The sequence below is a fragment of the Rhynchophorus ferrugineus genome, unplaced genomic scaffold (genome assembly GCF_030347505.1).
Source record: "Rhynchophorus ferrugineus isolate W39M unplaced genomic scaffold, kcgeb_rfMv2 rfM4, whole genome shotgun sequence".
Lineage (NCBI taxonomy): Eukaryota > Metazoa > Arthropoda > Insecta > Coleoptera > Curculionidae > Rhynchophorus > Rhynchophorus ferrugineus.
In genome coordinates, this window is record NW_027472583.1 from 41927430 (window position 1) to 41944045 (window position 16616).

Consider the following 16616-nt stretch of genomic DNA (forward strand, 5'->3'; position numbering starts at 1 on the left):
ATGGTAATTTAAATGCGCACACTTGTAACGATGACACAGATAACGATCTTAGAATGCATCCAATTCGCTAGAGGACCGGAGATAAAAAGATTAAAGATTTCCTTCTTTCGATCTGAAGTATTATAAATATTACAGATTTTCTTCTTTCGATTCGAAATATAAGTTTTATAAAATATGATGTATAAAAGTATATTATGTATAAACAATATTATATATTATGTATGTAGTATTTATTCGGTTTGGTTATTTAAAGTTTGATTTTGTAGACTTACTGAGATATTATTACCTATAAGATCGTGTATATTCTCGTAAATAAGCCCGTCTCTTTTGAGGTGTCATTTCATGTGTGAACAGAATCGCGTTTACGAAATATTTTCTATTTTTACTTAATTTTAAAAGAGCAAGGCGGCTAAATATCATCGACTGACGTGTGAAGTTCATGGTAAACATGCTAAATCGTTTTCAATATATTAACAGCGGTTTCGACAACTTTTAAACAAAGTTTTGGATAAAAATAATCGATTGTAATTATATGGAGTCGAGCACTGCTCTAAAAACGGCCAAAGTACAAGCAAAGACACAACAATGTTATTCTTCAGCATGGCAGCGCTCGCCTACATGTTGCCATAGGTTGTTTGTAAGTTACTTACACAGATGCAATCATATTTGGAACAATAAAAAGGGAAGTGCTACCCCACCCGCCGTATTCTACAGACTTTACTCCTTATGATTACTACTTGCTCCGATATATAAATCGTGACCAGCCTGAACAGCGTTTTATTTTTGCGAAAATATTAAAAAATGGGTCGATTCGTCGGTAGCTTCAAAAGATATATCGTTCTGTTAAGATGTAATCCGCAATTTGCCTGAAAGATGAGAAGTAGAGGCTATCAATGGACAATACTTGAAATAAAATACATAGTGCCGATTTTTTACAATAAAACCTCAACTTAAACCCTTTAAAACTAATTTACAGGCCTAACATAAAATGATATAATTCGGTTTATATATTTCCACTGAAACGCAAAATTGACGCGAATAAATATTGAGCCTTTAAATTGAGCTTTATTTTCCAGTATCTACTGCATTTGCGGATCTTATTGTCTTCGACTTGTATACCTTGATATAATAACAGTGCGGTTGGCAAGTGTTCAAAGTACTTACGTTTCTTTTATTGTTGGGATATCGGAAATACACAATAGATATAAGAGTGGACATCATCCGAAAAAGCTTTGAATATTGAGATTATATTGACAATATATGGATCCAATAATTGACAGTGAGTCTCGATCTTGTGGATCAATAAAACTCGAATTGCATTTATTATAGAAACTAGTACTCAGTCATGAGATTAGTTAGTCTTCACTGTTCAGATTGTCAGACACATCAGACATTAACAGCTTTGGATATTATTGATAATACTCCTTCTATATAAGAAGATGATCTTGACAACAGATCTGACAAGAGAATTAAATCGCTGGGGGCCAGATATGGAAAATACGGTACATGAGGAAGCAATTCAAAGCACAATTCATGGATTTTTGCCATCGTTTTCACTGACTTGTGCGGCCGTTTTTCGGCGATTTCTTCCTTCAAACGCACCGTATATACGTTAATAATAACGCAATAACGTTATGTAATAGTCTCTGTGGATGGTCCTTCCTTTTTCAAGGTAGTCAATGGAAATTATTCCATGCGCATCCCAAGATAGAGACACCATAATCTTGCCAGCCGATTGTTGCGTTTGCCCACGCTTTGGCGTGGGTTCATCGTGTACAGTCTATTCGGATGACTGTGGATTGGACTTCGGAGTGAAATGATGGTGTCATGTTTTGTCCATTGTTACATATCAACGCCAAAACTCAGGTTTATTACGCTTGATCATCTTCAAACACTGCATCGAATCATCAACTCGTCGTTGTTTTTGGTCAAAAGTGACCTCGCGCGGCACCCACTTTGCATAAAGCTTTCTCTTATCCAAATATTCGTGAATGATATAATGTACATGTTCAGTTGATGTTTGTAGCGTGTCTTCTATGTCATTTAATCTCAATTTACGGTCATTCAAAATCATTTTGTGGATTTTTTAAATGTTTTCGCCGGTAACAACCTCTTTTGGGCGTCCACTGTATTCACCGTCTTCGGTGCTCATTTCATCACGTTTAAACTTAGCATACCAATCCTTGTCCGGAAGCAGAACTTGTCCAGTGTCCGGAAACTCGGCATCAAGCCAAGTTTTTGATTCAACTGTATGTTTTCTCATAAGTATCATGACTAAGATTGTTTTCGGAGCTGTAACAACTTCAGAGCATTAAATACACATGATATTGCTTTAGCTTTCTGTTTTAAACATAAATATAATAAATTAAATAATACATGTCTGCATATTAAAATAGGGAATATAGAAACAAAAACAATTTTGAAATTGATATTTGATTTAGCATGTATATTAAAACAAACAATATATATTATCGGAATGCCTTTACATTTATTAAATTAACTATTGATTTTCCAAAACTTAACTTAACTTATCTTAACATTTTAAATAAAATTGCATGGATCTTTGCTTGTTTATTTCAATCTTTAATCTCAAACTTACAGAGAACTCATATTTAGTTTGTCCTCTATGGTTTTCATTTATTTATTGCTTTCTATTTTGCCTTATCTCCCACGTGGCAACTAGAAATTCACCAACAAATGAGGAATTTTTATACTATTTTGAATTTGATGAATGACCATTCATTTTAACTCCTGATGCACAAATTAATATATGTATTGCCTGCAATTTTCAGTTAGTGCTTTGTTAAGAAATGCATTTACTACTGAAACTTGAAATTAATCAGAAATTCATAACAACGTTTAGAATTACCTTTAGTGCAATGATATGTCTCCAGAACCGTATCAATTAATAATAGTCCTTAAGCAAGAACAATTTTTCTTTTTTCTTTTTCTTCATTAATTTAAACAAAAAAACTGATTTTGAAAATATTTTTATAAACAAAAAAACTGACGATTCTTGTTATTCTTGAATTCCATTAATCTATATCTTCCGATAAAACGGACTCATTAATTTGTATTCTCTGTAAAAATACAAAATATAACTTTACGTGGCCATACTGTTCTAAATGGTAACTGCGATAACTTTAATAATTCGAAAAATACGGGAATAATTTAATTCATTTAGTAATGTTTTTACCACTAACTTTCCGTTTTAACATTGTTTCAAATGTAAAATTTAAGGATTTCTCTTCCGATTCGAAATTGCCTGCGGCATTTCGCGGTATAACCTTGCCAGATTTTCATTTTAAAATTTACGCGTCTATCGTTGATTTGCATATAACAGCGGCAAACATTCATGATGAAGAGGTTTCAAATTTGCTTCAGTCATACTACGCATGCGCTTTGCTTAATTCCAGTGTTCGCCGCAAAACTTTCAGCGCTTGGCGCCGAACAGAACGGCAATCCAGCTACCGCGGATCGGGCCAACAAATTTGAGCGAACGTGAGAAGAATTGGCGGGAATATTAGTGACATATGTTTTGGTTTCGAAAAAACAACCCTGTTTTTTTTTGTAATTTAATTATTACTCTGAAGATGTATTTGAATGATAAATGTATGTTTTATATCTATTAATGATTAATAGTAATACATATAATTATATAAAAACCTCATTAAAAACACAAAAAATTAAAATATTTATATTTTATTTGCAGGAATCTGAAATAACATTTAACTTTGATTTCTATTTTACGAATGCTAATTACAAAATAACGTGTCATAATTTTGAATTGTTTTTCTTATCTTTCATTGAAAGAAATTACATTTACTGATACTCTCCATAGTACAGAATTTGTGAAATAATATGGAAAAAGTAGTTCATAACTGGTGAGAGAAAAGATGTTTAATAATAATTTCATATAAAATAATTATTAACAACATGAAAATATTTAGTTTGCCAACTAATTTTATTTAATTCATAGGACAATCAATATGTAAAAATAACCACCCATTAAACGCACTGTACTAAACAATCGCTTTTCTTAGCTTCTTCCACTTACATATGTTATTTTTTAGACAACAGATGTATCACTAGTTTCAAGGTGATACTCCTTCATTTTTCCAAGATATGTCTCAAATATCCTTGATAGCAAGTTTATTTTTTACATAGAATCTGACACAAATCACACAAGGGTGGGCTCCGACCCTTCAACAAATATTCATGAGTTAATTTACAGTGCCCTATTCGTAGTCGTGCGAGGATGCTTGACTTATGTCTGCTGGTGTTATTATAATTTATGGATTGATAGAAGAACCTCTTAATTTCCCATAATTTGTTGTTTTTTGTGAGAAGGTCCCAATCCAGTTGGATCAGCTATTGAGGCCTTTCATATAAACTTCGCCATCTGTTTTGCTAAACAGTTCGTTTAACCTGATTGACTCCTCTTCCCTACTTGCCAGGTGGTCGGCTCTTCCAGATATTCCCTTATGAGAGGGGACCCAAAGGTATGTTATTCTTACACCCCTATATTGTGGCTTTTTCTGTAGCTCTCTGATGTATGATGACTAGAGGGTGGACTCTTCTTACCGATCTTAGACTCTCTAAGAAACTCATAGAATCCGATACTATTAGTATATATTCGCTGATCGGTGATTTTTTCAAGGCAGATAGGGTCGCCAGGGATGGAAGCCAAAAGTGTCTTCCAGGTAGGCTAGACATATAAGCGACACCCACAAAGTTCTCTCGGTTTGAACCATCTGTGTAGATGACAAGATGGTTCGGATAGTTCTCTTCAATTATCTGTCTAAAAAGTCTTTTTATTATAGAAAGACTAGTTGTTTCCTTATGCGTAGCCTTCATAGAGAGGTGTGTGTGTGTATTTTGAGAATTGCCATGGCGGTATAGAAGTGAATCTGTTCGTATCTCGGATCGCAATCATTATTCGATTGCATATCATCTGGAAAACTGATGAAGTGGCTCTTCTTTATATTGATCTAGTCTATTTTCGGTGGGAAAAAGGTAGTGAAGTGGTCCAATTCTGGACAGAATTTGAGGGAACTTACATAGTTTAGTAGCAGGAGCTCTCGCCGTGATTCGAGTGATGAAATATCTGCTTCACACTGCAACCTTTCAACTGGACTAGTGCGGAATGCTCCCAGTATGATTTTCATAGCGGCATTTTGGACGGGATCCAGTTTCTTCACGTATGAAGAGGGTGCGGTAATAGAGCACTGGCTTCCATAGTCTAATTTGCTTCTGATCAGCGCCTGATATATATTGCTTAATGATCTTCTATGTGCTCCCCAATTAATATTGGAGAGGACCTTCAGTAGGCCTATGTCTGGCAAACATTTATCCTTGATATAATTTATAATTTATGTTAGTTAAGCCTATGATCAAAACAGCAAGCCAAGAAGGTGTTCATTTATCAGGTTGTTACCCTCCATCATTAGTGTTGCTATTCGCGAACAGCTCCTCCATCTACAGAAATGAACACTCACGGACTTCTATGCTGAGAACTTCAACCCATTACGTCCAGCCCACGTAGGCAATTCATCGAGGCAATTCTGTAATAGGGATTGGCTATATTTATTGTCTGTATGTTTGTGATAACACTACGTCATCCGAATAGATTCGGACGTTGATATAAGTGAGGATGACTTCGCAAATGGAGTTCATGGCATTAATGAGTTTAATGGGCTAATACATGAGCTCTGAGGTACACCGTTAGTTTGATGATATGTTGTTGATATTACTCCATTAACCCTGACCCGAAAACTTCTGTTAGCCAAGAAGGAGGCAATGAAACCGAACATTCTGCCCCCTATTTCCTTTTAGTACTTTACATAGGTGGCTGATTAGCGCGGTGGGCATGTAGCTGAATACTGAATGTCGTGGTTTATCTCGCTTATATATAGGGACTAATAGTGACTGTTTCCACGACAAAGGCAAATGTCTCCTCGTCCAAACTTGATTGTAGATATTAAGCAGATGGAAGTGTTGCAATTGGGTTAGGTATTTGATTAATGGGAAGCAAATGTTGTCTAGTCCGGATGATGTGTTTCTGCCCCTGCTCATGGCCTTATTAAACTCGGCAATTCTGAATGGACTATTCAAAAAGTCATGTGCATTTTTGTTTGTCCCATCATTACTGTTCATCTCTTTCTCCTTATGTTTGTATAGAACGGAATGATAGTGCGCTGCAGACGTTTCAGTCATCTCACAGGGGTCTTCAATACGTCGACTTCCATCAACCTTTACTGGTATTTTGGATTGTGGGGTGCCTTTTAATATGCATACTTTCCTCCATATAGTATGGGATGAGGTTTGCGGGGTAAGCCTACTTGTAAATTTTCCCAAGAGCTTAATCATGCTTGCCGTATAGTTCTTCTCGCAATTGCCTTTAATTTTTTATAATTTTGGAAAAGTTCGAACGTTGGGTTTAATTTGAATTTGTTAAAGGTCCTTTTCCTATCCTTTATCACTCTAACCCAGTCTTTATTCTACCACGGTACAGGTAATTTATTTATTTTTGTATTTATTAATTTATTTTACGATTGTGTCTATATTTTTTGTGGTTGGGATGGTTTCAACCAGCGATCTATATTGGGCCCAATCAATGCCTCTAATGTTAAGTCCAGTCGCTGTAGGTAATATGCCATGTGTGTAAGTGAGTTCGACCAGAGTGGGAAAGTGATCGCTGTCATGCATATCAGCTATAATTGTCCATCTCGTCTGTTCAACCAATGAGGAAGAACACAGGCTTAAGTCCAAGTGTGATAATATGCCTGATAGATCAGATACGAATGTAGGCGATCCATCATTCATTATGCACAGATTTTTGTCATCAATGACTTCAGAAATCCATCGACCCCTCTGATTGTATTTATGTGAGCCCCACTCAGGCGCATGAGCATTGAGATCAATCATGATGAGTTTGGGATTTGGCAATTGTGAAACGAGAACTTCTATACTTAAAAAGTCTATAGGTGACAAGTTAGTTTCCTGTAGGAGCATAAACGATGGCTTGTAAAGTCCCATGACAAGACGAAGCTCTCCAGGAGCCAGGCGTTGAATTCCGATAATTTTCGGAAACGGTCTACTTCTCTTTACCCTTATTGGGCAGACTTGAACGAGTTTTTCCCCTTCGCTGGGACTGGGATCGGGATGAATGGGGATGGAGGGTAGGGGGATGACGGGAAAGGGATCGGTCCCCCCACCCGAAGCACCCCGGGCTGGGGAGGGTTTTCGGTGGGAAGGTGGAGGGGCCTGCAGCCCTCCAGTTGAAACCGAGGTTTTTTCAGTGGAGGTTTTCTTCGTAATTGAAGAAGCCTCCCGTGCGGAAGCGGAAGTTGTCGAACTAAATATTTCCTTTGTTTCTTGTTTATCTATATTGCACTGAGTCGCTGTGGTGACATATGTTTTTTTAACAGTTCCTTTCCATGAGTTTTTATTCTCTGTATTAAAAGTTCCTCCTTGAATACAGGCCATCCCCTGTATCTTGGAGAGTGCTACTGTCAATAGTTAACACAATGAGGTGGTGGGGAACATTCTGCTTCTCCATGTGTGTTTTTTCCACAGAAGGGACAAATAGGAGCAAATGTACAATTCATGGACATGTGACCGAATCTCTAGCATTGATAACACCTCATAGGGTTTGGGATATATTGTCTAACTTTAAGACTTAGGTAACCTGCCTTAATTCTTTCATGGATATGATCCTTTCTAAATGTTAGGATGTAGCTATTGGTTGCAACGAACTCTCTATTTTTCTTTGAGACGATGCGGTTTACCGATGTCACTCTCTGTGATGCTAAATTCTCCAGTATCTCCTCATCTGTACATACAGATAGCTCCCTGCTTGATATTACTCCTTTGCGGAAATCTAATGGCAACTGTTACCTGTATACTGTGAAATTTCTTGAGCTTCAACACTCTCTCTGATTGTCTAAAATTGGACACTACAACTAATATTGTTCCATTCCGAAGTTTTTTAAATTATTGTACTTCTCCCACCGCTGACAGTAATGCTCTATGTATTATAAACGGCGATAAACCTGTCAATAAATCCCCCTCAGATGATATGATAAAATATTTGTGGTATTCATCTTGCGTCTATGTCTATTTTTTGCTTCATTCTCTTTCCTGGGCCTCTTTGGACCAATATTTTGGATGTCAGTAGTTGTTATCTGCATCCCGGCCTGGTCCCCTACCGGGAGTGCTGCACAATCGACGGCTAACGGTCGATCGTCGCCTGCGCGACCACCCACGGCCTCGACCTTTACTGAGGTTCTGAATCCCTACACCGTAATTTTGTTCTCCAAATTATGTAATTCCATAGTTTATGAGAAAGAAGAGGACACAGAACACATAGGGGACGCTACAAGACGCCACACAACTGGGACCCCGGGATCGTCACACCCGTACTATGGCCGCAACGCATCAACATTAGTTGACACCTCGCAGCCACAGCCCCCTGGGGGCTAAATTTTATATAAAATATATTATGCAGTAAATACAAATTCATACTATTTATATAATTTCTGTCCCTGTCATTGACAGATGAATTGCCTGATGACTCCATTTATACATTTTGTGCCCTCAAATAAAGGTAATATTCTTAATTTAAGATTTTATTATGTCTACCTCATAGTGAAATTTACACATATGCATTCTTTTCTCTTGGGACTGAATATATCTTCTGGTGATTTTGGATCATTTTGTAATCGCTACAGAATTGTAAATGTTTGAAATCTCTTGACAAATTTATAAATGAAATGCTAAAGCCATATAAACATAAGAGTTCTATGTTATATTCTTACCGAGTTGATTTTCAATATTATTCTTATTTTCTTTCTTATCATAATTGTGTTTATTATGTTACCGGCCATACTTGCAATAATTTGATACTTTTTTAAAAACGATTAAATGGTACATATTATTTCAAATAAACTATAATAAACATTGCTTTTAGGAAAAGAATACTACACGTACCGTCGAAAAATGATTCACAAGACATTTTTGGCATGCCATTGTGAGAAGTATGGTTAAAATAAAAGAATGCAAGGGTTCAGAACCAAACGATGAAAACCGTCAAATGATTTTTGGAGACTGAAACTTTTCGAGAAGATCCGAACGGCCCACGAATTGACTTCGATCACCGCGAACGGAGAGATTTTCGCCGAATCCATGCCGAATCTTCGCGTAGGTGTTCGTGCAGACCCCAAGCGTTCGCTCCGCTCAACTCTGTAATCACCATAAGAGTTGGAGAGGAGTGTTGGCCAGATCCTAAAATAATAGTTTAAAATATATATATTTTAATTTGTGTATTTATGTCGTGTATTTAGCGACTTCAAACACTCGCTTAATTTTAACGAGTATTATACTTTGCTTTATAAACTTTTTAAAAAAAAACCTTTAGCCCTAGCGAGATTCGATCCTAGGACGTTAACATCGGCGAGCTAAACTTTTAGCACGCACGGCTACCTGCTAAGTTTGTTTATATACCGATATGACGATCATGACAGCTTGATTTCAGCATTTTTTGTTTTATTGAAATATATTTATTTTAGCACATATTAGCATTTTGTGCCTAGTTTCGTTAAAAAGAGAAACAAAATTTTCGCTAAACCGATGAATATATAGATCATACCAATATTATTCAACCACGAAATTAATTGACCTTCCAAATAAAACGAACATGAAAGAAAACATTATTCGCAATTCAACCGATGGCAAATCTTGATACCAAATAATTTGATTAGAAAGCATTGTACAAATATAGTTAATTGGTGATTGATTGTTAATATATGTAAAAATTGAAGGATGGACACATGATGAAGTGATAGGAACTAACGGGATTATTTATGATTTATACTACTTTTAACTACTCGAGGGAGCCTAAAGAAGTTGAGTTTTGTTTTGGCCTAATTTACCAGCTGAAAAGGTACCAGTTGCTGACGTTAACTCAATTTATAAGACAGGATTGCCCATGAAGGCGCTTTATTTGTGGTATGAGAACTTTAGGCTGCTTGGAAAACCGTTTTTTGGGGGATAGTCTTTGTAGTTACCAAACGCCTCTGACAGGAATCTGATGTGGGAATTTTTTAAGAGAGCTGAGGTTGCATGGAATTTCTTGTACAAGAAGAAACCGAACCGTCTTGTTTCTGATGTGTCAGTTTCCCGATGGAGAGGATTGTGGAGATTTCTTTATTTATCTGTGTTGACCATAGGAATCTACGGTCAAAGATGAGGCCGAGCTTTTTGTCGCCACGGGATTGAGACTTTTTCCACTCTCAGCTGGTAGGGACGAATGTCTCTCTGATTGTTAAAGATTGCCTGGGTTTTTTGGGAGTTGATTTACAACCTCCAGAAGTTTAACCATTGGACCGTGACATTTAACTGAATTTTAAGTTTTCTCTGAACGGTTTCAACATCTTTCTTCATGGGAATATCTGACACAAAGAGGTTGAATAATGCTGATATGAATAATGTTGAATGATGCCAATAACGCTAGCGCGTAATGTGAAGCTTTCATTGAACGCCAATTACGCTCTAGCGGGTTATATGTGCGGTGATCTTTTTAAGCCTTGTATTTAGTTCGGCCTTAACAGTGTACCCATACAGTTGTAACAGCATTATCTGAATACTATAGTTGAGTCGTTTACGTGCTTGATTTCGATTTTTCCTTTTTGATTCATACGTATCACAGAATTGCCTATGGCGGGAAAAAATTTTGATATTTCAGGGCCTTCTCGTCCTAAAAGTGGAAAATACATATGAAGCGTGCCCAAATTTTACAACAAATATTCAGATAATCGTATTCCAATTTACGACTTTCGTTTGTCTGTCATAAAAGATTACTAAAGGCTCCGTCCAAACCTATTTATAGAGCGGTTATCATTTTTTATTATTATTATTTAATTATTACATTATTACTTTCGTTTAAAGGATTCTTTTTTCAAATGGGTTTCTGATATTAGGCAAAAATCTATTTTTTGCATATCTAAGAATACTTGTAGGTTAGCGTGATGCTGCTGTATTCCATTAGTATTCCAAATTGCTATTCGAATATCTTTCACAGATCTAATGTTTTTCATTTCTAGTTTTTCAATCCTTCCGGAAAAGTATTCGATCATTCTTTCCTATCTGCCCAGCTTTTCTATTAGTTTAAATAGCAATTCGTTGGTGCTTGCTTGATCTTCATTTGTGTCTCTTTGGTTATTTTGATTGATAGTTTGGGCATAAGTCATTTCACCATTAACGCTGTTATATTTTTTCGGTCGTTTCTTGAGGTTTAACTTGAGTGACTATATTTCTCCTTTCTTGTAGTGTTTTAGTAACTACACATCCTCTATAATCTTGCCGGATACACTTCATTACAGTTTGCACATTTCGCCTTAGCTTCTTTGGGTTTTCTACACTCTGTGATGATATATTTGCCTTAACATTTTACACATCTAGGTTCTCCTCTACAGAATTTCTATGTATGTCCATGCAATTGGCATCTATTGCATTGCGGTATGAAGTTCGATTTTTTAAGAGGTTCGACTTATATTTCGACCTCTAAAATTCTTTTAATACCAAAAATGTTTTTTGCGTCCGTATCATGTTCAAAAGCTAACATAAATAGGGGTAAAGGCTTCTTGTGGACTAAAATTTCTCCTATATAATTTTTGGCTCTTTCTTTTTTAAAATATTTGTCGCACTTAATCATTTAAGCCCATATTGGTTTAGTTCTGTGTTAATGTTTTCAGTTTAAGCTGTTGATGATGCCCTCTTGTCATACCTTTAATGTCTCTGGTTTGTTTGTCTTCATAAGAGTGCCAGTGCAGTTTCAGCAACTCTAAACAATCTATTATTTTTGTGAATGTTGCACAACATTCCACGTTCAGTTTTATTTGTCTATTGTTTAGTACCGTTGCTTTGAATACTATATAGTTGGTCCTCAGTGTTTTGTATAGCAAGTCAAAGTCGGTAAAATTACTTACAATAATTGGGGGTGGCCTGGGCATTCTAATTTCTTTATTTTGTTCATTATTTTGTTTTATTTTTATTTGCTGTGGTGAAGATCCTGGAGAATTATTTGCTTTAATTTTTTTATTTTTGACCGTTATCCAGACTAGTTCTTTCTGAAATTTTTCTTCATCTGTTTCATATGTTAGAATTGCTGCTGTTATTTTTATTTTTATGTTTTAAACTATCCTACCGTGCATTTGCGATCCAGATGTTGAGTTTTCGACCCTTAACGTTTTACGGCATTTAACCTTTATTTTCTACTGTACTGACCTTTTTTTCGACCACACTTTCACTTTTTATCTTTAGCCCAGTCTTTAAAATGTTATTGTTAGATTTTTTTAACGCCGCATTTGTGACACAGATGTTGCACTTTTGTTTCATTTCACTGACCGTCTCTCCGGACACGTCTTTACTCTGTGAAATTCAAATGTCAACTATCAGCAAACATGTTTTGAAAATACGAGAGACGAAGAAAGCAGGAATCGTAATAAGAAACCAATACAAAAATTGTTATTTACAAAAAAGAATTAAGACTTTATTTATGTATGCACTGCATGTCCTGGATATCTTGGTTACTATTTAAACTGCGCAAAATTTAGTTAAGTGATCTCTTATTATTTATCGGAATAGAATTTTTATTATATATATATATATATTATTATATTATTATATTATATTATATTATATATATATATATATATATATACATATATATAATATATATCTATATATAATAATATATATATATATATATATATATATATATATAATGTTGTTATAGTAATATTAAATTATGTCTTCTAATCAACAATCTATTTTCCTAATCTGTCCACCGTCAGTGCTGATCAAGCTCTGGCGCGTAACACAAAAATAATAAACTTAAAAAATTATTGAAAGCTAGGCTAGACACACGTTACAAAACGTTATTAGGAATATTTTATTGTTGTAATCAGAAAAACGTTTTCGGCTTCTAGGCTAAGTATTTGATCGGCAGCGAACGTGTTAATACATTATCCATCAATAAGATACAATGTTCACAATTATTCGCATACACTATTTTGTTTATTTCTTCCGACACCGATTTAACAAACCTGCACCTAGTTTAATATTTTCTATGACACCACTCTGCTACCGAAGAATGTCCTAACGAATACTCACTTCTGTTTATTTACATATACATTCTTATAAAGCAAATTAACTGAAAGGAATTATTAGAGTTGTTATTCAGCGCGTTTGCCCCAACAAAATAAATTTATAAAAATTAATCCTGTTATGACCAAACTATTTACAGCTATGACAACATATGCTATTACTTATGTTATTACTGTAATTCTGATGTGTAATGTAAGATATATGACTCATCTCTGAAGAACTTTTTACAGACTTTCGGTTTCTATTATCATCACACGAAATAAATAAGATGCTTAACTCATCTATACAAGAGTAACTGTGGCTAAATGTCAACTGTTTAATATTTTCGTCAGCCACTCCAGTAATATTTTATTATTCTGGGCAATCGTCCATAAAAGTTTGTTAAGTTTATTAATCTTTATTTCATAATATACAATTAGATTTGGTGCACACGATCACAGCATAGTTTAGAATTTGTGTAATAACCTGTAAATCAGTATCAAACGTACTTCGTACATAAGTGTTAAAATTTAACCAAACCGTGCGCGCTAATTCAGAATTTATAAACCATCCAACTAATTTCTCTATCGCGAAACGTGCCACAGCAACATAGTTTAAACGTACAAAATAAGCCTTTTGATATGTAGCGCAAACACTTATTTAATGTTATAACTACTTAATATATGATCTTTCACTCTCCATTTCAGTACAAATACAAGAGCATTAACAACTTATTTTCGCGTACATCACTTTACGAGTAATCCCATTTCTAAGATTGTCAGGGTTAATTTAAATAAAAGTACTAATTAGACAACACATGATATAATTATAAACTATCTACTAAACTGTCGACACAAGGGTCTAACCAGTGAGAATTGCTATAGAGTTGCTTCGAAAAATGTGTCAGTGAATTAAGACCGGAGGCAGACAAAAATTACTCGCTATGGAAAGCAACTCAGAGATTCAAAGGACCAATTATTATAGTACCGCCTATTAAAAATTATCGAAATGAATGGGTTTAACGCAACAATGAAAAAGCTGAAGTATTCGCAGAAGATTTAGAAAACTTATTCCAATCGAATAATATAGAATCTACGATAGATATCAATCCTGTTTATCAGCAATGTAGGTGTAAATGTAATTTCTCCAACGAAAGTTGCCATAACAATTCACAACAACATCAATCCTAAAAAAGTTCCTAGAATTGATGATATTTCACCTAGGTTATTAAAAGAGCTAACAGAAAAAGCAATAATCATGTTGACATATATAGTCAATGCCAATTTGAGACCGAACCATGTTTTAGAGGAACGTTTTAAGATTGCTGGATTAATTATGCTTAAAAAATCTGACAAACTGGCAGAACTTTCGATCTTAGAAACCTATTTTGATGCTTCCTGTGATATCAAATTTTTTTGAGAAAGTACTATTAAAACGTGTTAAATCATTTGTAGAAATATCAGATATCCAGTTTGGATTTCAAAATCACCACTCGAAAATCGATCAAGTGCACAGTGTAACAGCGGTTGTTAGAAATGCATTCGAAGAAAAGAAATACCCTACAATATTCCTGGACGTCCCACTAGCTTTTGATCGGGTATGGTATTTGGGATGAATCTACAAAATGAGCAAATTGCTACCGCGAAGTTACTATCAACTGCTGGAATCATATCCTTTCGGAAGAAAATTTACTGTCTCGTATGAAGGGGCATTCTCAACAATTAAACCTATGTCGGCTGGAGTTCTTCGTAGTGGTATCTTGGGACCATTACTGTATCTGCTCTATACTATTGATATCCCAACAAGAGAAACAGTACTTGAAACATTTGCCGACGACACATTTTTCATGGAAAAATACGTATCTCAGTTTGAGGCTGAAGAAATACCTACAAATGGAGTAGATGCTGGAAAATATAGCGTAATAGCTCGAAATTTGTCCATGTTAATTTTGCGTTATGGCAAAATGAAAGAAACTACTTATATCACTTGACGGACACCCGATTCCTCATCAGCTGAATATCTCGGAATACATTCCGATGCTAGGTTAGACTGGAAATATCAGGTCAGACAAAAACACAGCAGATTATACTCAAAGTCAAGCAACTGTACTGATTAGTCGGCAGATACTCTCAACTTGACATAAAATCAATAAGATTAGTTTATCAGTCATTTATAAAGCCAATTCGGACCTATGGGATGCAAATATGGGGTTGCACTAAAACACCAAGACAAGTAAAGGAAATTTAAGAAAAGAAATAAATTTAAGGTTCATTATTACAGCACTAATACAGCACTAAATAAAATTTAATGAGGAACATATATTTAAAAGAATGTAATGTTGAAGGAAGAAAAGTAAAATCGAAAAAGAATCGTATTAAAAATATAGAAAATTTTGTATAAAAAAATATAACGGCCACGTAAAATACACCATGTTGCATGTACCCTCCATTCACGAGACCAAACCCAATTTTACAAAAGATCAAGTCGGAGTCCCCTCAATAATATCCCAGAAAAACGGCTCGGAATTGCCAGGTATTTTATACACAATTATTGTGAAATTCGACATGCCTCAAGGTCGATACAGATCCAACGGTGCGAATTTAATGTACATTAAGGCAATATTTTCATTATTCAGTGTTTATGTTACCCAGAGTCTGGTGTATTAACAATTTTAAATTAAAGACGCAATGTTTTGTTTGTTGCAGATACTTGGACATAATAAACATCATGACCTACGAGTTCTACGGTAGTTTTAGCGCGCACACTGGTCTGCATTCCGGACTATATCCTTCTTCTTTGGATAGCGCGTATGAAAAAAAATATCTCAATATCGAATCTGCTATAAAGAACTGGGTAAGAAAATAAAAGGTAAAAACTACATCAAAATTGATAAAAACACACAACAATTTTAGGCCAACGCGGGAGCCCCTAAGAACATTTTGGCTGTAGGAATACCTTTCTATGGTCGTAGTTTCAATCTCAAGAATGCTTCAAATCATGGCATACACGATCCTATTAATGGCATGGCTCGACCATCTGCACCAAGTTATTTACATGTTATAAATAATAAGCACATGTAAGTATTAAATATATTTTTTGTAAAATTTACGTCGTTTATAGGTTATGAAGAATTATAACGATTATAACACCATCTGGGACGAAGAACAACAAGGCTACTACAAGTACCTGAACACGACTTGGGTATCTTATGATAATGAGAGAAGTGTTCGACTAAAGGTAAATAATATTCGCTATGTATGAGCAATTTAATTGAATATGAAATATATAACAGGCCGCCTATTGCGTGGAACAAGGAGTGAAAGGAATATTTACCTGGAACTTGGGACTAGATGACGTGCACGGAGAAATTTCTGGAGTTAAACAAACCCTACTGCAAGCAATGAATGATGGTTTAAATAAAGCAAAGAAATAGATAAATTATATCATAATAAAACATTTTCAATATATTT

General features: G+C 35.1%; 1 protein-coding gene across 1 annotated transcript in view; it reads left to right on the plus strand.

Annotated features, from left to right (window-relative positions):
- The window catches only part of LOC143195813 (acidic mammalian chitinase), a 31683-nt gene extending 15067 nt beyond the window's left edge, over nucleotides 1-16616 (plus strand). Inside the window, exons 5-8 of the mRNA XM_076403278.1 lie at nucleotides 15852-15999; nucleotides 16059-16202; nucleotides 16267-16383; nucleotides 16439-16616. Coding sequence (XP_076259393.1) covers nucleotides 15852-15999; nucleotides 16059-16202; nucleotides 16267-16383; nucleotides 16439-16579 — 550 coding nt within the window. The 3' untranslated portion in view covers nucleotides 16580-16616. The remainder of the gene's footprint in view (nucleotides 1-15851; nucleotides 16000-16058; nucleotides 16203-16266; nucleotides 16384-16438) is intronic.